We start from the raw sequence: 23,889 nt of genomic DNA, 5'->3' as shown, positions 1-23,889 counted from the left end.
AATTCCAAGACCTATCTTAAATTGTTTTCTTACTGAATATCAATATAAGTATTTGATAATGAGCTGTAAATCCTGACCACTGATCTTGATGTTCAAGAACGTCTACTCAAAGAAGAATCCTATAAAAATAAAAAACAGCATTAATCACAAGCTGGAGAGGGACAGCACATTCATTAATGGTTTTACTGCCTCGTTGCCCTTGTATCATAAAGGAGCGGTGACCATGCATGGAAAACAAAACAAAAATGACTTATACTCACATAAAGTCACTTTCAGATTTGTGTTAGTTTTCAAACTGATTTACGCAATTGCAGAAAGTTGTTTATATATTTAATAAGAACCTTTGTTATGAGGTTATGGTTTATGATTTTGCCATTTTAACAAGCACGATAATTCATGCATGCATACGTGATACAGTAGAGGACAGAGGGTAGTCCAACATAACAAAATGTTAAATATACACACACATTTGTGGAACATGTTCATAAACATAACTAAAAATAAATATCTTCAATTTGTCTGTTATTAATCCATACTTTAAATTTTAAAGGAGTAGTTCACTGAAATATAAAAACTATTTATCATTTAATGTTCACCCACCCATATGACTTTCCCTTTCAGTCAGTCGCGTTCGACATTAAGTCAGAACTGAACTGACGAATTGGGATCTCGCCTGAGAGCCCAATCACCTTAGAGTGTAAACTAAACGAGCCAATGGACAATAGCATGCGAGATTTGCATTACTAACCCCGCCCTGTAAAGCGGATATTAATGGAAGCGGTCTTGGAATTAATGGAATTCAATCCATCTGGGGGTTGGGGTCAACTGTGAAAAGAGCGAACTCGTGCAGAGGATCTCTTTTCTCAGTATGGAGTTGGACTCAGTCAAACTGACAGCACGCCTCACGCAGGAACATGCTCAGTCAGTGCTGAACTGCCTGAACTCGATCAAGGGCAGGACGGCGGCCCCACTGAAACTTTTTTAGAGGCTCCTGGGGCATATGGCATTCGCAGCCGCAGTAACGATGCTCAGATTGCTTCATATGAGGCCGCTTCAGCAATGGCTTCACAGCCGAGTCTCGAGATGGCGCCAAACCTTCAGCCCGTGGTCAGACCTTGCGTTTCTATGGGCAGGAGTTCCCCTAGAACAAGTGTCCAGGCATGCTGCCGTCTCCACGGATGCCTCCACCACCGGCTGGAGTGCCACGTACAACAGGCATGCAGTCCCCAACTGCATTGGCACATCAACTGCCTCGAGTTGCTAGCAGTACAGCTTGTGCTATGCCGCTTCAAATCGCCGCTACGAGGCAAGCACGTACTGGTCCGAACGGACAGCACTGCGGCCGCTGCGTACACCAAGGAGGTCTACGCTCCCATCACATATCGCGACTCGCCCGCCATCTCCTCTGGAGTCAGAAGCATCTGAGTTTTCTTTGTGACATCCATATTCCGGGCATGCTCAATTGTGCAGCCGACAAGCTCTCACGTCAGCCTACGCTTCTGGGAGAATGGAGACTATCCCCAGGTGGTTTACCCAAGTAAGCCTACTCACACAGACACTTTGCAAAGTCAGGTCTTGCTAGTTGCGCCGTACTGGCCCAACAGGACCTGGTTCCTGGAACTCATGCTCCTCAGACAGCCCCTCCCTGGCGCATTCCTCAGAAGAAGGACCTGCTTTCTCAGAGACGGGGCACCCAATGGCACCCGCATCCAGACCTCTGGAGTCTCCACGTGTGGTCTCTGGATGGGACGCAGAGGACTTGGGTGATCTACCCCAGGCGGTGGTGGACACCATAACTTCGGTGAGAGTGCCCTCTACGAGGCACTTTTGCCTTGAAGTTGAACCTGTTCGCCGAGTGGTGCTTTTCTCACCGAAAAGACCCCTGGAGATGCCCAATCAGAGCTGTGCTTTACTTCCTGCAGGAAGGGCTGGAGCGAAGGCTGTCTCCCTCCACCCTGAAAGTGTTTGTTGCCACTATTGCCGCACATCACGAGGCAGTAGATGGTAAATCTGTGGGAAGGCATGACCTGATCATCAGGTTTCTAGACATCTGCAGACATCTGGGCACACCCAACACGTTTGCAAGATTTTATAATTATTCATGTAGAGCCAGTGTCCTCCCGTGTACTCGCCACAAGTAGCCAGTAAACACCAGGAACACATTCGGTGTCTCGCTTGCAGCGCCATTCCCCTCCTAAAGACCGGATACGTGCGCTTATCTGGCTCCTCAGGTGGGTTCCCCAGCTGGCGAACCCTATTGGAGTTCCTCCAGCACCCTCAGCAGTCAGACGTGTCGGAAACATCCGTCTCAGCTCCTCAGCTGAAAACTTGAATGTGCGATGCAAGTGTGCTTCCATTCATACCTGTTTTGCGGGACGGGGTGCGCAATGCAAATCTCGCACACCAATGTCCATTGGCTCGTTTAGTTTATACTAGAAGGTGATTGGGCTCTCAGCGAGATCCCAAATTGTCAGTTCAGTTGTGACTTAACGCCTCCGTTCCCTCCTTCAGGGAAGGAGGGTTACATACATAACCGAGACGTTCTTTATTCCATAGAACACATAGGTTAGAAAGTTCAAGCTGAAATTTTCCACACTTCCACAGAGATTCCATGAGGGGGATTTTTGCAGTGATGCCATAAAATAACCACTATTTGTAATCAAGAATTTTTGCGGACAACCTCATAATACACATAATAAAATATGTCTACACACAGTCCTACCTGAATTAATCCGCACCTCTAAATAGACTTACTAGCACTAAAACTATAACTGGTCATCACATCAGTACAACAGGCTTGTTAAAAGAAAGTTTACTGCACACAACGGCTGCCACATATTTTATTTATTTATTTACTCAAGCGCCCGAGGGCATAATCAGGTTCATTTGAACAACAGGCTTATTTCCATAGCAATGGAGTATGAAATCTATACAGTAATAAGAACACTTGGATATAGTCAACATTTCAAAACCTTTGGCGATTTTAGGGGATTATTAATCTTCAAAGTCCTCAAAACGTAGGCTTGAGTTTGTCCACTTAACAGCACATCCGTAAAACATTTCAGAAACGCGAGATCAAGAAACTAACTGGAAATTAAAATAATAACAGGCCTTATTCATTCCATTTATAAACATTTAGTTTCATATAAACTGCCTATAAAGGCTATGTGTGTGATGTGATAATGAGAACATATTTGCCTCTGCCCTATAGACCTTATGTAGCCCCGCCCCTTTTCAGCGCTGCGCTTGCTGTCTTTTGACTTCCGGTCTGTATTTTCACAGCGATCTTGCGTATTTATGAATGAACGGCTCGTTTTAAAATCTTCCCGGTCTACTGACATTTGTTAAGACATCTGCTTTAAACATTACAATCCTCATGATAACTTTCGTTAACTTTACATTAAGTAAATCCACTTCAAAAGCTAATTACTCCTGGACAGCAATGCCATAGGAATATACAGAGTGACCGCAAAAACGGAAGTTCAAAGACAATATTCTAAAGATGGCGGCGCCCTCGTTTCTCTGGCCAATAATGTCTATACACATTTAATGAAAACACAGTAGGCCTACTCCAGGTTAAAAATAAAAAAAAGTTGTCAAAAGGAAAAGCCATTGGAGTCTATTTGCTAGCCCGATATGAAGGTAATATCCCCTTTTGTCCCCCTCCACATCTTTCCCTTCCTCTTTTGTCTGTCTAATATAGGCCTATATTAAAAACAAGCAAACAACTAAATTAATGCTCACCTAATGAGATGGATGATGTTGCTTTGCAGACGTTAATTTCTGGATGTCAGGTTCCAGTGATGACAGCCTCAATCTGAGATCTGGTTCAATATTAAGTCTGTTCTGATATTTTGTCTTCAACATGACCAGGGATGAAAATCCTGATTCACAGAGGTAAGTTGTTGGAAAAGGCACAAGCCAGTTCAGGGCTTTGTCGGACAGCTCGGGGTATTCTGTGGCAACTTTCAGCCAAAAAGCAGGCAGGCATTTCTCAGAAAAGTCCATTTTTAAAGCACTGTCACAGGACAGTTCGGCCAGGCTGTCTTGCTCTCTGGAGGTGAGGTTTGTCAGTATGTAGTCATCCAGGGTGGTAAACGGATTTCTTATCCAATTCGCTGTTGTGTCGGGGGTTGGGAAATAAAACCGTGGCTGAGTTTTCAGCAGGTGCAGGTGCTGTCTGATATCATCTTGCACAGCACTTGAAAGGTGCGTGTCTGAGCTGTCAAAAAAATCAGAAAGATTTGGAAATGAGTCGTAGTTTGCCTCCTTCACGCGCCTGGCCCACATCCCCATCTTCTTAATTGTGGCTTCAACTTTGTCTTGCGTATGAAAACTTTGTCTTGCCTGGAATCTTCCACCGTGTCCCGAACAGTCTCGGTTGGATGATTGGTATTTCGGGACGGGCCATGCTGGTTCTCAGCTCGCCGCCCCAGTGCCTTTCTTTCCCGAAGTGCATGGAGAGCTTACCAGGTTGTAGACGGCACCTTTCTCTGCCAGAAACTGCCTGAATAAGCTTTTCCCCCCTCACTACCCTTGACGGAGGAGCGGTGAAGGGTTGCGAGGCTGTCCCTCCAATGGAGCGCTCTGGCGCAACACAGGTGCACCTATGTCCAGCGGCTGCTGCTTTTTGAATGCAGCCCCTCGTCTCCCCCCTAAGGCCTGTGAGTTCTCGCCCATTCTGACGGGCAGAGCTTACAAAGCCTGTGGGCAAGCCGCTTCCTCTTGCGTGCCATGGCGCTGCTTCAGGTCTATCAGGCCAGGGCACTCATGGACATGCAGGAGGGTAGTCCAGACCGTACGCCCATAGGTGAGCTCCGCACCGCATCCGACCTCTCCCTCCGGGGCACGAGTGTTGTGGCGTGCGTGATCGGTCTGGCGATGTCCACATTAGTGGTCCAGGAGCGCCATCGTTGGCTCAGCCTGGTTGTATGGTGGATGCGGACAAGGTTCGGCTCCTGGTCTCCCCAATTTCCCAGGTTGGGCTGGTCGGCGATGCGGCGGAGAACTGTGGCCAGCAGTTTTCTGCCGCCCAAGCGCAGGCGGAGGCCATCCGGCACATCCTGCCCAGGCGGCCCGCTGCTGCCACCCCGCTGCCGGTGGCAGTTCCTTCGCCTGTTCGTCGCCGAGGGTATTCCCCTGCCGCCGCTCTGCTGGGCCTCCGCAGCAGCCTCCAGCCAGGCCTCAGCATAGAGCCGACCGCAGTAGGGACGCCCAGCGCTGCCAAGCCAGGTGGCAAGCGACAGCGAAAGCGTTCCTGAGCGGGCCGCTCAGGGATGGAGGAAGGTGCTTTGGAGTGGGTCATCCACTCCCTCCCCCCGGATGAGGGCCGGGTGGAGTCTTTGTTTTTTGTGTGTGTGTCTGTTCCACCGCTGGCTCCCAAAAAAAGGGCGGAGCAAGCGGTACCCACACTTCAAAGAAAGAGCAAATTCCTCTGTTCCTGGGCCCCAAGAGGGCAAGTCTGGTGGTGTGCGACCCTGTAAAGCCTTGCACCCCTCAGCCCCCTCTTGTTCGCCAGCTGGCAGCTGGGTGCGGTTCGAGGACCCGGTACTTCCGCCTTCTCACGCATCCCCTGCCACCTAGTGGAGTAAGGTAAGTGTTGCACCGCACCCTCAGATCCCGCTTCGGGCCGCCTTCGGGCCTCTCGAGCTGGATCCCTGTCCTCCACCTCGCTGCCCCACCTCGGGTACGTCTGTGGTTCCCTGGCCCCTGGTCCGGTTTTGTCGAAGTCTAAAACGCTTCCAACCGATGCCCAGCCTGGCCCCATTCGGTACCTTCAGACCCGGCTTGCGATTAATTTCGCTCGGCTTCCGCCCAGGCTCAGTGATATTCATCATATCTAGGTGTTTAGCAGAAATGTTCCTAAAAGATTTTTTAGTAAGATCCATCACACCTAGGTGTTGAGCAGAGCTCCTGTCCTGTGTGTGTGCGCCGCAGTCCTACTGGCGAAGGACGCGTGCTAGCCGTTCCATCCAGCCGGTATCGGACCATCTTGGTTCTGTGCCAACTGATACGGGCCTTTTTTCGAAAGCCTCCATTCACTTGTAAACACGGAGTTGCATTTTCAATGCCCGGTCCCCAAGCTTGGTCTGCAGCGTTCGACCTGAAAGACATGTACTTCAGATCTCTATCTTTCCGCTCCACAGGCTTACTGTGTTCTTGCGAAGTATCAGTACATGGTCCTACCCTTCGAGTGCTCCATAGCCAGTTGGGTCTTCAGGTCAACTGGGAAAGAGTAATCTCGCCCAAATGCCGAGCATCTCTTTTCTAGTATGGAGGTGGTCTCGGTCTATTGCATCTCTCAAGTGAGGTGTGCCAGCTCAGTGCTATTTAGAAGTGAGAAAGGGTCCCACTGAAACTTTCAAAGGCTCCTAGGACATATGGCAGATGCAGCCAAACGGCTTCCTCCATATGGAGACCGCTTCAGGACTGGCTTGATGACTGAGTCTCGAGGTGGCCGTGGTAGAGCGACACGCTCCGTGTAAGAAAACAAACACCCTGGCCTGTCGCCAAACCCTCAGCCCATAAGCAGACCTTTGTTTCCCCGGGCTAGTGGCTCCTGGAACAAGTGTCCTCCAAATGTTGGCTGAGGGGCCACGCAAAAAGGGCATGCAGTAACATAGCCTGTGCGCCCTCTGACTGCATTTGGCATTCGTTGCCTCGAGTTGCTTACAGTCCCTCGCTTTGAGACACCGCTGCTCAGCGAGCTTGTACTGTTCTGACAACATTGCAACTGTCTAGAAAGACGCTTGCTCCTCTAATAGAAGTTGAACCTGTTCGTTGAATTGCGTCTTCTCTCCGTGAGGAGATCCCGAAGGTGTTCGATCACTTAAGTGCTCCTTTTTAAAAAAACTGCTTGTGGTTGGAGTGAGGGCTGTACCCTCCACCTCAAAATGTTGTGGCTTCTACACTGCCGCACATCATGAGGCAGTGGATTCAAATCCAAGCGGAGTGCGATTTGATCGTCAGGTCCCTGAGGCGAGATCCGCCTTGCGTCCCCTCCTTACCCTCTTGGGTCTTTTTCTCTGCTGCTACTGCACTGCAGTGACCGCCCCTGAGCCATCGCAGGCAGTGAGTTAAAAAATTCTGTTTTTTAAGAAACAGTTCTCCTGCTCGCATGGTCTCCACTAGAGGGTAGGGACTTGCTAGCTTTCGGTCAACGAGTTCTGCCTGGAATTCGGGCCAGCTAACTCTCACAAGTTGAGACCCCGGTCTGAATGTGTGCCCAAGGTTCCTACCTCTCCTACAGGACCAGGTGGTGAGCCTGCAAGCGCTGCCCCGGAGGAGGCAGACCCAGCCCTGGCTTTTCTCTCTCTGTCCACCTCAGTGCAGTTATACGTGATCAGAATGCAAAGCCTAGACCTTAGACCAGCTCTATCTGTTATGGAAACCAGCAGAAGGGAAGGCTGTTTCCAAGCAGAGGTTGGCCCACTTCAAAGTGGTTGCCTTCGTCTTGGTGAGAAATCCCAAGATGCACGTGCCCACCTGGGCGGTGAGCTCCTCCTAAGTGAGAGTACTGCTCCCTCCTAGGCGTTGGCATACAGTGCCTCGCTGAACAGATGTTGAATAGAGTTGGGGGCTGGGCGACACCTATACACATTCGCTAGAGAACTAGCATGTGTCGAACTGTTGCTTCCTGTGGGCTCCCTTCACATGAAGCCAGTTTTCACTGTAAGCACAGTTCGAAGTGTCGGCTTGCTGCGCCATTCCCTTCCTATGGACTGGATACGTGCGCAATTTTTGCTCTAGTTGAGTTCCCTCTTAAACTGAACCCTGTTGAGTTCCTCCATACCCTTCGGCATCGGATGTGGCGGAGCGTCCGAAGCCAGGCCTATCACTCGTATGCACTGGTGGAACCTGTGTTAGGCTGGGTCCATATGTTGTGATCCCTACGGTGATCCCATATGTGTATTATTCCACGGTACGGCTCCCTGCGGTGAGCCTGTGTCTTCCTTCTGCCGTCAATGTTGGTTGATCCTCCCCCCTGTTATAGGCTGGAGTCATCCCAGTGACATTCCATATGTTGTACTGCCCGGTCATCCGCCCAGTCCATATGTGTATCCCCCACATGTTACCTCCCTTCGGGCAGGATGTGGTTTCCGCAGCGTCCCTTCCTTCCTTGTCAGGGTACGCTTTCCCAGTGGTCCTGTGGAACAGCAGTCAACTTCCCTGGCCTAAGCCTCGCCCTTCTCCACCTTAGAGTTGCGGGGGGACTTGAGGCTTTTACCCAGGCACTGGAAGGTGGCAGCTCTAGTGGCGTTTTCCAGGGTTAAAGATCCCATTCAGTCGACGTCGACTACGTCTGACGTTCTCGACTGAAAGGGAACGTCCTGGTTGCGTATGCAACCCACCGTTCCCTGAAGGAGGGAACGGAGGACTTAGTCCCTTTGCCACTATAGCCGGACCACCGCTGACTCCGAGTTCCGCTCGGCTCCTCAGCGAAAAACAAGTGGAGCGTGCATCTGCTTCCGTATTTATGCCCGCGGGGCGGAGCGCGCAATGCGTCTCACGCACGCCAATGCGTGCATTGGCTCATTCTAACATGCTCGAAGAAGACAGGCTCCCTAGTGTGATCCCAATCAGTTGACGTCGACTACGTTCTCCGTTCCCTCCTTCAGGGAGGGATACGCAACGCAACCAGGACGTTTTTTTCTTAATGTGAAAAAAACATTTTAATAATCTAAATAACTTTTTTCCACTGTAAAAAACCTTTTGTGCAGTGTAAAGTTTCCATGGATATTAAATGTTCTTCATGCAATCATAAATGACAATAACAAACCTTCACTCTTATGAGGGCATACAATGAAAGCGAATGGGGATTGTGTCCATCAAACTGTAAAAATGACATAAAAAAGTACAATAAAAGTGGGCCAAGACTTCTAAAGCCATTCAATAGATTTCTGTGAGGAACCGAGAGAAATTAAAGCCATTCACTTAAAATCTTGCTTGATAGCTGCTGTCCCCATTCACTTTCATTGTAAATTAGCAGCTTGGACATTTCATTTAATAGCTTCATGTGTGTTCCATGGAAGACAAAGTCATACATATTACTACATGAGAGTGAATAAATGTTTACAACTGTAATTTACGGATGAAAAATCTCATTAAATGTGATAACATCATTATGAAGTATGTTTCATGCGAGAGTCAAAGAGTTTGGCACAGAAAAGTTTCCTTTCCTTGTCAGAAGTTTGAATCACATATATTCAAAGTCAAAGCAAGAAGCCGTGTTTATTTTTCTTCTTTTTAAAAAGATCAAATCAAAAGAACGGAACGGTTTCCTGTGGAGGGAGTGTATCAGGCCAGTGTGTTACATGCCCTGCCAGCACACTTACACTGCTTAACAAAGGCAATCTGTGAAGATCTTTCCAGTTGAAATATGCTGCAGTCTGCCTGTCTGCTGTCTTTGTTGTGTTGTGCTGTATAATTCATTACAGTTCACTGAATGTGACAAGAACTTTGTCTCACATTTCCTCTTAATATAAGCTACACAAAGAAAAATTAAGAAGAAGCGGAGGGAATAACTGACAGTTATATATATATATATATATATATATATATATATATATATATATATATATATATATATAAAAATAAATAAATAAAATCCTTGTCCAGCAAGCGAACTTGTGGTAAAGCCAAAAAACTGGAAGACACCGATAAGCAACATGAAACGCAGAGAGATAAACAACAGAGGAACAGGAACAGAGAGGGACTCCAAATATACTGCGAAACAACAAAAGAAAAAGAGGAGCAGCAACTGATATCTCAAAGCAAAGTGGTTTCCCTTTCTGAAACCATTCCTCCTTTTTTATGTGCACTTTTATGTGATAAAAAGTAAGTTTTTCCATATTTGAGACAGGGTTAAAAATGCTAATACAAGGGATGTAGATGAGATGGAGTCAGAAACCACAAACTGCTTTTGGAAACTCAAAGTTTCTCACTCTCGCAGGCCCTCAAAATGCGAATACAGTCTTCAAATAAATATGCCACGCTGAACAGCAATGAGAGATGCGCAAAGTCAGTGCCTCTGAGCCACGGGATGTAAGGATAGGATTAGAAACACAAGTCCCGGTAGGATGGCTTTAACACAGAGATTCTTAGAAGATGTAGAGACAGTGGCAGTCTGAGAAGAGTCTTTTGTGAAGCAAGGATGAGATCTGACTGTAATCTGTCTTTTCAATGGGTTTCTGCTCTCATTTAGCAGTTCATTTGCTCTTTCAAAAGAATATGTCATCTTTTCTCATAACGTATGAACTACCCTGATGCTTCTTTCCAAGAGTGCGTACAATGCATGCATTTTTATCAGTTTATGCGTTTCCTGGGATCTGATCGCTTGACCTTGCCGTTACTACTATAGATTACGTACTGTATGTATAAGCGAACATTACCATTAGCAGATCATACATGTATTTTAAATTTAAATTTGTAATGGCAGATTGAAATGCAGGAGCTGTTAATGAGGAGAAGAAGAGCATATAGACAAATCAATAGATGATGTGTCATCTCAACAGGACCGGCCAACTCCCAGAGGTCGAAAAGGTCAAAGCACACACAGACTAAGTCTTTAAACACCTTCAAATCCAATCAATATTCGGACTCTCTGACTTTCCTGAGGATTTCTTTTTTTTCTTTTTTTTCGAAAATGTTTCTAGTTTAGAAAATCTTGATGTGTATGTGTAGGTTTTATTAAACTATAGTTAAGTGAGATAAATCTGACAAACCTCCCTTGGGCACACTGAGCAACAACTTCAATTAGAAACTTAAATTGGGAGGCCAAATTAAATTGAAAAATGATTAATAAATAAGTAAACATTTAATTAAATGTATTATACATTTTTTATTTTTTCATGTACTTTTTCATTTTATAATAATAATAATAATGACATAATTAAATTATTTATTAATTTATTCATAAGTAAATGTGTTTTTATTCTGAAAATGCACATTTTAAGTTTTTATGAATAATTATTAAAAAAGCAGATAATGTGTATTTATTCTAAAAAATACTGTCTAATTATAATTACTAGACTAGACTAATAGAGAAGACAATAAAAGTATATGAGAATATTCATCATGATGATGAGCAATGAAAACTAAATTATAACGATGCGAATTAATGAATGAATGAATGAATGAATGAATGAATGAATGAATGAATGAACGAATGGACGAATAAGCGAATGAATGAATGCTGGCTGGACTCAATCTTGTGTTCCAGTGAGAGCATCACATCTTTGACGCATCATACAGAAAGTAAACTACTGCTGTGTCATGTCTCTGACAACACTGAATATGACTATGCCATTAAAGCCTTTGAAATAAAATATAATTGCTAAAGAGACATTGAAGATAAGAGAAAGGGAGAGAGAAAAGAAAACCAAATGTGTTTTGAAGCACTAGCAAAGTGCTGACTGCCTCCCTGCTGTCATGTGCAGCTGTAATTCCTCAATTGTCCAGTAGAGGGAGGAATGAGTACATACACTTCAGACAAAGCTTTACGACAGCTGTCTGTGAAGACTTCTCAAACAACAGTCACAATTTATATATTAAGAAGAACTGAGCATGAGCAAAGATGGCAGAGTTAAAATCTGGGGATCCTAAAGCCACCAAGCAAGTGCCATTGAGATGAATGGGAATGTTAACGGGTAGTTTTTTGTCATGTCAAACTGGCATATAACAATTAAGTCTGCCTAAAGGCTTGTTATACTACCGGTTATGAGGGACAATAATATGCAATTTTATACTGGTTTAAAGGGAAAACATTATGAAATAAACTTACTTGACAACAACATATCCTTTATCAATATTCTAACTAACAGAATAACCATAACGTATAGTTCCCAGTTGCAATTTTGTCATCTGTCGTGTACAGACATTCTGACTATAAACAACTTATTCTACTAATCCAAACCCTAACGCCAAATAGTCTAATATCAATCTACTACAGTCTACTAATACTCTAATGACTAGTAGTTAGTATAATGTCTAAAGTGGACCATCGAAATAAAGTGTAACCTTAGTCACAAAATTTCCGTTTAAACGTTCTGGAAATTGTGGCGCACGTTGTGGCACACATCTCAATGCATCTCATTCAGTGGCTAATCAAAACTGAAATGGTACTGCTGGCACAACATTTCTTCTTCTCTCTCGTCGTACGTTTACAATAGTTCCCATAAAACTATTTAACAAAACAAACAGGAAGTGCAACCGTTGAATTAATTACTGCAAACACAGCTCCCCGCAATCACACACAATCAGTGCAGTTCAGTTCAGTCTGATGGGAAGAGAAAGTGAGTTATCTGCCTTAGCGATAATCAAACCCTACCTCCCCTTTTCTCCATTTTTATCTCCCTCTCAAATTTCTCCTTCTCAGACCACAGGAGGATAAATAAAAGTATATCGACACATAATTCATCCACCGGAAGCTAAAACTCCAATTTGCTCTAACGAGGAAGCCAAAATCAGAACAACTTCCCATCACAATTATGCGTGATGAGCTTTAATTGTTCCTCTTGAGAGCAGACAAGCACGAGGGTGGGGGTAATGGAAAAGTATTAGATAATTCGAGTTAATTTGCTTAAGCAAATTAATCAAATCAACAGCCACATGGAGCTCAGCACCAGGATATGAATTAAACAAATAAGGGTTGTGGAGTGCTTTTAGCCAGAGAGGCCAGAAGGATTTTAATCTGTTTTCTAGTAGCACTGGTAATTACACACAATGGCTTTATTTGCCATCATGACCTCTTCCTCCCAGAAAACACAAGAGATTGCTCACACATACATGGAGACTCGCACTTGTAAATAAACACGCATAAATAAACACTCACAACTTAAAAAAAAGATCAAGCTCATAACGGACTAAAATGTTTTCGCAAAGACCCACATTAAGTGTTCATGTATTTAACAATATCTGTAATACATACCATGCAATAAGGACAGTTTGTGCTGTATTGTGAATATAACCATGTTAGCCATGGCAATCAGTGGACGGCCTTACTGCTTAATGATTACTTCATTAACAACGTTAGAATAAAAGAAGATTATACAATAACACGTTATTCTGTGGGTGCTCTGCAGCCATTGTGATGAAGAGGCGAGTCATAGCTGGTACTAAATATTGTACATTTTAGCATAGCTGGAGGGCTGCACTGACCAATCAGATGCTGGACAGGAACAGTTTTTGAATCTATTTTATGATTTTATAAAAATACTCTTACAAATACAATGAAACCTCAAAAAATGGCTTATGTAGACAATCTAAACTATTAAAAAATATTTATGTTAGAAACTAGGCCTGGTAGTTAGTGTACAGTCTCTGTGACACTGTGTGTTAGTGTTTATGTGAACACTCAAGTCTGATTCTAACAAAACACAACACAAACAAAAAACTTCAACTCAACACAACATGAACAAAAAGCAAAACAAAACCTCAACAAAACACAACATGGGCAAAGCAAAACTTGAACTCAACACAACAGAAATGCATCATGAACAAAACATCACAAACAAAACAAAAAAACCTCAGCTTAACACAAAGCACAACACGGGCAAAGCAAAACCTCAACTCAACACAACAGAAATGCATCATGAACAAAACATCACAAACAAAACATCACAAATAAAGCAACAAAACCTCAACTTAACATTAAGCACAACACGGGCAAAACAAAACCTCAACTCAACACAACAGAAATGCATCATGAACAAAACATTTACAAACAAAACCTCAACTTAACACAACAAGAACAAAACAATCCTCAACTCAACACAAAAACTGCATCATGAACAAAACAAAACGTCTCGGGTTACGACTGTAACCCTTGTTCCCTGAGAAAGGGAACGAGAATTGCGTTGATAAGACACTTTGGGGAACGCCCTTAGCGTAGCAGCTCTGAAGCATGAATGAAACGAAGCCAATCTTGATTGGTGTTGGTCATGACGTAACGCAGGGCTATTCAATTAGTTTCATTCGAGGGCCGCATTATCAAATCGAAAAGTTGAGGTGGGCCGGTGGGTTGGTTTGGGGGTTTATCTTATTTATTGAAACATAACAGTTTCAATAAATAAGTTAAAGTAACCCTAAAAAGTGTGGTATTTACTTGGAAATGTGGTACCCAACACTAGCCTATGCAAATATATAAAACCATAATAAATAAAAAACTTGATAATTTACAGCTGTGTACAACTATTTTCCTTTGAACAAATAAATTATTTATACAAACTTATAGCTGTTGGTGAGAAATAATAATTATTTTATTTATAATTGTTATGCTTAAATGAAAATATTCTGACAGTGAGACTTGATAACCACAGGCTACTCACTCCCACTGTATAAAAAATGCCTAAACACAAGTTAAAAACTATACACACCTTTACAAAGAAAATTACATCATTTCATAACAAACATTAATTATATATTCCTCTACCCACCTAATAAAACTAATGCAATATAAATCACTATATTTACTATTATACTATATGATATTATAGTATATATATATATATATATATTTACTATATTTAATTTATTACTACATAGTATTCAATATAAATATTGTACATTTCTGCCCAACCATGGTAAATTACTACAGTACATTCATGGTAAATGTTTGTAAGGGTGATTAGGGGATTTAAAGTTTTCTAATTTCGTTCATGCCACAATGTTTCTCCTGCTTTCCTCATCAGACTTGTTGGGAATGTTGAGGCTGTTTCATCCGATTTAATACTAATTAAATCATCGAGTGATTTGTGGTTTGTAACAGAGAGGTTTCTGTCGTACTGAAACGCTTCCCACTGGTTGTCGCAACGCTGTTTAATAGTGTCCGGGACCGGGAGTAAACGCAACTCCGTGCTGGGCCGTGTTGAAACAACTAGTGAAACAACTGAAAACTATTTTCGCTATTTGTTGTTATACTGTACTGAACGAGACCGCTTCAGATGATTCGGTGACGGAGCGGTCCGAATGAATCCGAATAGTTTTAGACCGTTATGCAAGCGCGTTTAGAATCGAATCAAAAGAATGATTCATTCACGAATGATTGGTAGCCTATCGCTGGTTCAGTCGACATAAATTCGGGACACATATAATAACTGCTGAAATATTCGCACGTAAAACGTTTCTCAGGTCAATCGGAGCGAGTATCAAACTGAATTAGCCACACCGTCAGGAAAAGAGGAGGGAGGTTGGTGCCGTTGGGCTGCATGGAGATGATTGGCGGACCGCATTTGGCCCGCGGGCCGCCAATTGAATAGCCCTGACGTAACGTGTGACGGCATACACGGAAGCTACAAAGGGACGCCGGCACACAACAGAGTTAGATTCTGCGATGAAGCAAGTCGCTCCCAGGCAGGGGAAGGTGTGGCGGAGGGACGCAGTTCTCGTTCCCTTTCTCAGGGAACAAGGGTTACAGTCGTAACCCGAGACGTTCCCTTTCGAGGGAACTCGAACTGCGTCAATAAGACACTTTGGGGAACGAATACCCACTATGCCACAACGAAGGCAAAGGTGAAGGCAAGCTCCGCACCTGATAGACCCTAGAGATAGCCTGAACGACCCAGTTACTGATGGTCTGTTTGGAAGCGGGAAGCCCCTTCTCGGGCAACCCGAAGCACACCAGCAACTGGTCTGACTTCCGCCATGAAGAAGACCTCTGGACATAAATCTTGAGAGCTCTGACAGGGCAGAGTAAATGAAGTCTTTCTTCATCCGCCGTCACGTGAGGTGGAGGATGAAAAGCCTGCAGAACCATAGGCCGTGCCACATTAAATGGCACTTAGGCACATTGCCCGGCCTGGGATGCAAGATAGCCTTAATGTCGCCTGGAGAAATCTCCTACTCTCCTCAGAGAAGTAAAGGCTAATAAAAAAGCTACCTTGAAGGAAGGTTCTTGGCCTCAGCCGAAAAGCGGGGGAAAAGCGTACAGGCGTAGCCTCGGCCACGTCTGTACTATGGCATCCAAACCCAATGGGGCTGGATGGGTGAGAGAAAACCACAGTGGACAGTGGGATGTCCCTCAAGACGCGAACAAATCCACTTCCACTGGGCCGAACCTCTCGCATATCGGCTTAATCACCTCGGTGTGAAGTCTCCATTCCCTGGGCCTTAGCCCCTGCCTCGACAGGATGTCTGCTCACTGATTCTGGTCCCCTGGGACGTGCATTGCTCTGAGAGATAACAATTTCCCCTGGGACCACAGGAGGATCTGATGCGCCAATCTGGATAGAGGGCACGATCTCAGAACCCCCTGATGAATCAAGTCGGAGAACACCGACACATTGTCTACATGGTGACCCCTGAGGTCTGGGAGGAAGCTCCTCAGAGCCCTGCCATCCATGGCCACGCCCCAGCCCCTGAGGGAGGCGTCTGTTGAAGCGGCTTTCCAGCGACATGATGCTCCCAGCACGGGGCCTTGGGACAGAAACCAAGCTTTTTTCCACATAGATAGGGAACGAAGGCATCTGCGTGTAACCCTGATCATGCGGAGCGGGGTCCTTGCAAACCCCTTGGTTTTCAACCACCACTGCATGGCCCTCATGTGCAGCAGGCCGAATCGAATGACGTTGGATGCTGCAGCCATGAGACCTAACACTCTCTGAAAATGTTTTACAGTGATGGATTGGCCTAGCTTTATACTGGTCACCGTGGCCAGGATGGACTCGATCCGTGCAGGAGACAATTGTGCCCGCATTGTGACCGAGTCCCACGCCACTCCCAGGAACGTGGTTCTCTGGGCTGGTGCCAACACGCTTTTTTTCGTGTTGAGTCTCAACCCCAGGCTCTGGATGTGGGCAAGGACGACATCTCGATGCCGAACTGCCAGCTCTTGTGACTGGGCCATAATAAGCCAGTCGTCAATATAATTTAGCACCCTGACACCCCTTTTGAAGCCTCAGCGGAGCTAGAGCTGCATCCATAGCTAGGTCGAACAGAAGAGCTCAATATTGGAACGCTTCACCCCCAAAGCGAACCTCAGGAACTTCCTATGAGATGGAAGGATGGATATGTGGAAGTATGCGTCCCTTAGATCTATCGTGACAAACCAGTCCTCAGATTTGATCTAACTCACGATGATGGGAATAGTGAGCATCTTGAACCTGAATCTCCTCAGAGGCTGATTCAAATGCCTTAGATCTAAAGTTGGCGCAACCCTCCATCCTTCTTGGGAACTATGAAGTAGCGGCTGTAGAACCCGGACTCCCTGTCCGGCAGAGGAACACGCTCTATGGCCTCTTTTACCAGCAGGGAGTTTACTTCCTGTTCCAATACCCAACCCTGCACTGGGTCGGCTGCATTCCACACCAACCCGTTGAATTTCGTTGGGTGGAATCGAACTGCCCATTGTGTGCAGGACCCAAGGAGAAATATTTGGCAGGTCTTGCCATGCTTTGAAATATTCTACTAAGGGAACCAGCCTCTCGAGACTGATTTCGGGTATTATACGAGATTCATTCTCAATCCCCTGAAGCGGCTCTCCGGCAAGGTTTGGGCGAAATGATTCTCGATGTGCGGACACGAGCACTGCCTGGCTGCAAGCCTGTGGGGCAGACAGAGCAGCGTGCATTCGCTGGAAACCGATGTGTCCCGAAGTGCACTTTACGGCGGGATACAGACATTGATTTCCTGAGGGTTTCGTTCTCGACACCCTGAAGTGGAGGACCGGCAGGGAATAATCGAAAACAGTTTCCGATGTGCAGACGCGAACACTGCCTGGCCGCAAGCCTTTTGGGCGGGCAGCGTGCATTCGCTGAAAACCGATGTGTCCCGAAGGGAACTTGACGCTGGATACAAACATCAATTTCCTGAGGGCTCCGCGGAGGAGCGATTCTCGTTTGTCCCTCCCCCCGTGTGCCGGCGTCCCTTTGTAGCTTCCGTGTATGTCATCACACGTTACGTCATGACGCAACACCAATCAAGATTGGCTTAGTTTCATTCATGCTTCAGAGCCGCTACGCTAAGGGCGTTCCCCAAAGTGTCTTATCAACGCTTTTCGAGTTCCCTCGAAAGGGAACCTCAACTTAACACAAGAACAAAACAAATCATCAACTTGCATCAACAAAATGCATCATGAAACAAAACAAAACTTCAACTCAACACAAAAAATGCAACAAAACATCAACTCAACTCAACTCAAAACAAAAATCAAAACCTCAACTTAACACAACAAAATGCAACATGAACAAGACCTCAACTCAAATAAAAAACAAAACATAACATGCAAATTCAGTAATTTAAAAACAAAATATTAAAGTCTTGTCTCGTATTCCAATTTCTTACCCCATAGACTAGACAAGACTAAAATAAAATAAAACAACTTAAAAAAATTATAAAACAGAACAAAAAACAAAACTTTAATGCAATACATTTTAAATAAAATAAGAATGTAAACTATTAAAAAATTAAAGTGAAATATTATTAAATATATACTCAATATATACTATTTACGCATAAAATATAAATTGGAAAACAAATATGTGAGAATGTGAGTTCAAGTGGTAATGCACACACAAACACTCATATTATATGTGTCAGTTAAAGTTGACCTCTCCACCCAACCGGGAGCAGCAGACATTGCCTCTCACTACAGGCCACCAGAAACTCACTCACATTGTGATCTAATCTGCTCTTAAGTTAAAACTTAATTTCCATTTCTCTTCTTTAGGAAGTATGACTGAACTCCCGCTCTCCTCTCCACCCCATGAATCAAACTGCATCATTAATAAACCCATTGATTCCACATATTAATGTATTCATCAGCGAATACAGTGAGAGAAAGAGAACAGCTGCTCTCTTTATGGAAATCTCTAAAGATTTCATTAGGTTTTGGGGAGGTTTCATTACGGACTGTGGTCCTCTTCTCCTCCTGTTTCCCTCCACTCTGTTCATCATCTGCATTATCGATTCAAAGCGGCGGACATTTTAATTTCACAAGCGAGCCACGCTCAGCCGACCTCCGTCACAGCGCAGCGCGCAGCTGAGAAGCCCTAACTCTGTTTGTGACAGAGGAGGGGAAGAAGAGAGAGACAGAAAGCAAGAAAGAGGAGGAATTCAGTAGTAAATCAGGAGGGAGTTTGCCCTTTTGAACACCTCATTGTGAAAAAGAGAGTTATGGCACAGAGGGGTGAAATGTGGACATGGATTTCTTTGTCTAAGAGGGTCACAGACACATGGGTTACTGCAGTTTGCCAAGGAATTAAAAGAAAAGTGAAAATGAAAATTCATTTACTCACCCCCATATTGTTCCAAACCTGTATGACTTTAATCAAAAACTAACATAAAAGTACCATAAAACAGGTTGTTATGGTTGTAAGCTTACTAAAGCCATATGATAGTCTCTTATGCTCACCAAGGCTACATTTGTTTGACTAAAAATAGAGTAAAAAGATTAATATTGTTACTTATTATTAAAATTCAGAATTACTGTTGTCTATTTTAATATATTTTAAAATGTAATTTATTCCTGTGATTCCTATGATGCCTCATTACTTCAGTCTTAAGTGTCACATGATCCACCAGGAATCATTCTAATATGCTGATTTGCTGCTCAAGAAACATTTCTTATTATTGTCAATGTTTAAAACAGTTGTGCTGCTTAATATTTTTTGGGAAAATGTTATTTTCATAGATGCTTTGATAAGTAGAAAGTTTGAAAGAACGGCATTTATTTATAATAATGTTACATATATAAATTTTACAATCTTTGTTCTTAATTATATTTAGATGTTTTTATTTAAATGAAAACATTAAGAATATTTTTTTAGCAGGATTTTCAGCATGATTGAGATTTTTTAGCAGTATAGCTTTCTAATCTAATTTGTGCCTTCTCATGTTCAAACTTGGCAAGTCATAATTAATTACAAGGCATGCAAATCCTAATGCCATTGTCATTGACAAAATTTGGGGCAAAATGTTTTGACTGAGGTTTGATTTGAGGATTGTCATTTGGGTTTAACTGTTCCTTTAAGATTGTAAACAGGGATGCGCTTGGTATTCTGTGCTCAGCTAAGACGCAATACAATTTGCAAGTCTCTTTTTTTATATGATTGAATACGATTTGTTTCACTTGTTTTCAATTATTTTTCTGGGTTGCGTTCTGGTTTGGTGCCAAGCGTGAAAAATTTGACTTTCCTACGCAAGACTTACAAGTGATTAGAGTTTTGGAAGTCATGTTGAATAAGCCTGTAGAATTTGTGTGCGTGTCTATATGCAAGAGAGGGAAACAGAACAAGTGCAAACTCACACAAACACCAAGGCTTTTTATAACTGAGAAATAGAGACTGGGATATCAATGCACAAACCTTTTAATGGCATTCAAAATTCTGCCAAAAGACGAATGAAAGACGGACAAAGTGGGACTGAAATAGAAGCCTGACAGAAAAAAGGGGGCTGCTATCTGAACAAGCTGTGCCAGATCTCAGATTACACCCTGAACTCACGAAGCAATCTCAATCAATACTCTTTCTTTTGTCATTTTAAAAAGGCACGGCCATGCAAAAACCTGGCTTGAATTAAAGCAGAAATGCCCACGCTGATACATGCGCAGAGTCGAGCCAGCGGGGGATTTTGGATGCGAGACAGCCGCTGCAGAGAGACTACAAATACGCAGCTTCATAAAGAGAGATGACCCCAAAACGGTGAACTGCAAACATCAAACAACATCATTTGCACAGAACCAAACACAAAGGAGCAACATCTGTGTGGAGAGAGAGAGAGAGAGAGAGAGAGAGAGAGAGAGAGAGAGAGAGAGAGAGAGAGAGAGAGAGAGAGAGAGATCACAGGAGATGGGAGCTCACCTGGATCCATTTGTCTGGCACGGCCATGGTCAGACGGTAATCAAAGCCCAGTCCTCCCTCTTCAATGGACCTGCACAGACCTGGCATCCCTGATACATCCTACACAAAAATCCATGAGGAAATGGCGAGTGAGGAATGGTGAGAATGTGCATTCCCTGCTGGAAAAATTCAGATCATGCCATCTCTTGGAACATGATACCTAGTTTCTATTTTCTATAGAAGTCATTAGTCAGTGCAATCTAACAATTATAGTAAGAGATAGTAATAGTTGAAAACTTGTGTTTTTTTCTGAAATGAGAGTTTTTTTGGATTGAGTAAATATATGGAAAGAATGTTGCCTGGTTTGCAGCAAACCTTGAGACAGATTCTGTCCGTCTTCGGGGATGCAGCTGTATTCTTCCACTTACCCATTCATTCTGTACTTTTGATTAATCACATTGGCAGATGGGCAAATTAAAGCAATTTGAAAAACGCCTGCTTCTATTACAACCTGCCTGTGGGTCATATGAGACTGTTGAAGAAGAAAGCGATAGAGACTGTGGCACAGATCCATACGATAACTGCCCCTGAAAACCTCTCTTGTTCTTTTCTTGAATCTTTTGGCCTTAATCACTTAATTATCACCCTGATCCATTAGCCACAGTGGTCAGATCCCATTTCTCAGGAGCTCAGCTTTAAATAAATGCACCGCCACAGAGCAGGTGAATAGAAAAGAATTAAATGAAATTTCCACTCTGGAGCGAGAAAAAAGGTAATGGGAGCTGTAATTGGTGGGAAAGAGGTACGAGGAGGAAAAATTATACCTCTTGTGAAAAAAAAGAAATGTACTGTGTTGCAGGTAGGCTCTCACCTCTGCTACAGTGATGCATTGTGGGTAGAGCATGTGCAAAATGTGATTGGCCAGCATCAGATAAACGACCGCGTTTTCATCCACATGCATTCCAAAGTACTCGCCGTAGTTCCCAGAAAATGATGTGCCTGTACAAAAAAATAATAATTCTAGTGGAATATGGATTAATGACATCACAGACCTTTCATAATCATTTCACGTAAAATGTAGAGCGGCCAAGGTCTCTCATTATTTATGATAATGGTCTAAGAGGGCCTTTCAAATCTATTCATGCAGTTTGTACTTTTCGCCCAGTTTTAGTGATTTAGAGACTTATTAATACAACAGAAATGACATAGTTGGCATGCATCTGCATCAAAGCTTTTATATTTCATTCAAATGAACTAATACAGACATACAGAGGCACAAAAAAAAACATTATATGTACAATGCAAATTAAATAAATCAACAAATTAATCAGTATGTTTGTCAGTAAAAAGTAAATGTCTTTAAAACAGGATAAATGAAGGCCCTGCTAGAGAACCAAGCAAAATTGCATAAGATATTAAGACTTGTTTTTAGAAAATAGGCTGTATCTGTAGTTTATTTTTCTTAACCCCACTGTAAAAACTTATTGTTGGTTTAACTTAAAGTTAGTTACCTGGTTTCCTTAAATTTTTTAGTTAATTGAAATTAAAAATGTGAGTTAATCCAATAATGGAGATTAGTTTAATAAATAGAAACTCAATATATTATGTTACCTGAACCACATAAATTATCCAAGTTGATTTGACAAAAGGATAAAAAGTTTCGATAACAAATCATGAAAATAATTTTGTACGGTGCAGAATAACTTTTTTATCATTATTATTTTCAGCATAAATAAAAAAATTGCTGAAAAAAATTCAATGCATTATTAAAGGCATGGTAGAACTGGTTCTTATTCAGAAAGATGTTTGGTTCTGTTAACGTTTTTCGCATGTGCATTCTTTCACCGATGTGGATGAAAACAGAACTAAAATAACTAAAGATTTTCCTGCACTAGAGTTGCACTACCAATAAACAACCAATGAACTCTGAACCAATGAATTAAAAAACACTATATAAGATAAATAACTTTTTATCCAAGATAAAGGCCTAATCTTGAGACCAAAATATACTGATTAAGACAATGAATTGTTTTCACACTAAATAATGATGCTTGTTTGCATGTGCAGAATAACTGACCGATGCCATGGTGGTGATAGAGCATTGAGGTCACGCCGTCAAACCTGAAGCCGTCAAAGTGATACTCCTCCATCCACCAGCGCAGGTTGGAGAGGAGGAACCGCACTACCTCCCAGCTATGGGAAAGAGAGAAAGACATTTTCTCTACAACATCAAAATCAAAATCGACCCCTCTCTGATGAAATAAGAATCCAAAAATCAATCAACTAGAACACACTCCTCTGATGCATATAAATTCAAAGAAAAAAAAAATCAGATCAAGCTGTTCACAAAGGACACATTATTTTGTATCATCTATTCAATGATTCCCTCTCCTACCATACTTATGTTTTCAGATCTTCATTTGAGGGCTTTTCTCATAAAATATTTATATGTGCAATTAATTGTAATATTTGTGAACGTTGTTTAACTTGATTGAATAATTGGCATTCCATGTAATAAATTAATTCAATGTTTAATTGATTGACAGCACTAAAACACACGTTTGAGTAATGGATTCATTCTCTGATTAAATAGTAGCTGTAACACAAGGTTGGTTGATTCAGCCCAGAAAGACAGATGGAGAGAGAAAGATAGAAACAGGCAGCAGGAGCAGCAGGAGCAGCAGGTTGGGTGGCTGGTGGTGGTGTGATTCCCCAAGGAGAACGATGAACAGTGTGTGAATGAGCAAGACTGAAACAGTTCTTTCATGAGAAATAGCCCTCTGAGAACAACCTCCTGCACTCCATTTATTGCTCTCACATGCTTTCCTTCATCCTTTTCAAATGTATTTTTTATTTGTTCAAATACCGCATGAGGAGCATTACTTGAGTAATAATCACTAAAAACAAGGGGCTTTTAAACATTTTTTTTCTGTTGTGGTGGTTGTCAATAGAATCAGGAAGCAAATTCTGTAAGTTTGTTTAAAAAAATAATAATTCTTTAAGGAATAGTTTATTCTGTCAGCAGAAGAAATAAATTCATACAGGTTTGAAACAACTTGAGTAAATGATGACAGAATTTTAATTTTTAAGTGAACTATTCCCTTAACTTTGACAG

General features: G+C 42.9%; 1 protein-coding gene across 1 annotated transcript in view; it reads right to left on the bottom strand.

Annotated features, from left to right (window-relative positions):
* gbe1a (glucan (1,4-alpha-), branching enzyme 1a) overlaps positions 1–23,889 on the bottom strand; it is a 151,805-nt gene that overhangs the window by 41,793 nt on the left and 86,123 nt on the right. The window contains exons 8-10 of the mRNA XM_084104994.1: positions 22,852–22,967; positions 21,646–21,773; positions 20,796–20,894 (exon numbers count right to left, since the gene is read on the bottom strand). Coding sequence (XP_083961120.1) covers positions 20,796–20,894; positions 21,646–21,773; positions 22,852–22,967 — 343 coding nt within the window. The remainder of the gene's footprint in view (positions 1–20,795; positions 20,895–21,645; positions 21,774–22,851; positions 22,968–23,889) is intronic.

This window comes from Abramis brama (assembly GCF_963993115.1).
Source record: "Abramis brama genome assembly, chromosome: 25".
NCBI lineage: Eukaryota > Metazoa > Chordata > Actinopteri > Cypriniformes > Leuciscidae > Abramis > Abramis brama.
Note: the sequence above shows the minus strand (reverse complement) of the source record. Positions and strands in the feature narration are given on the sequence as shown.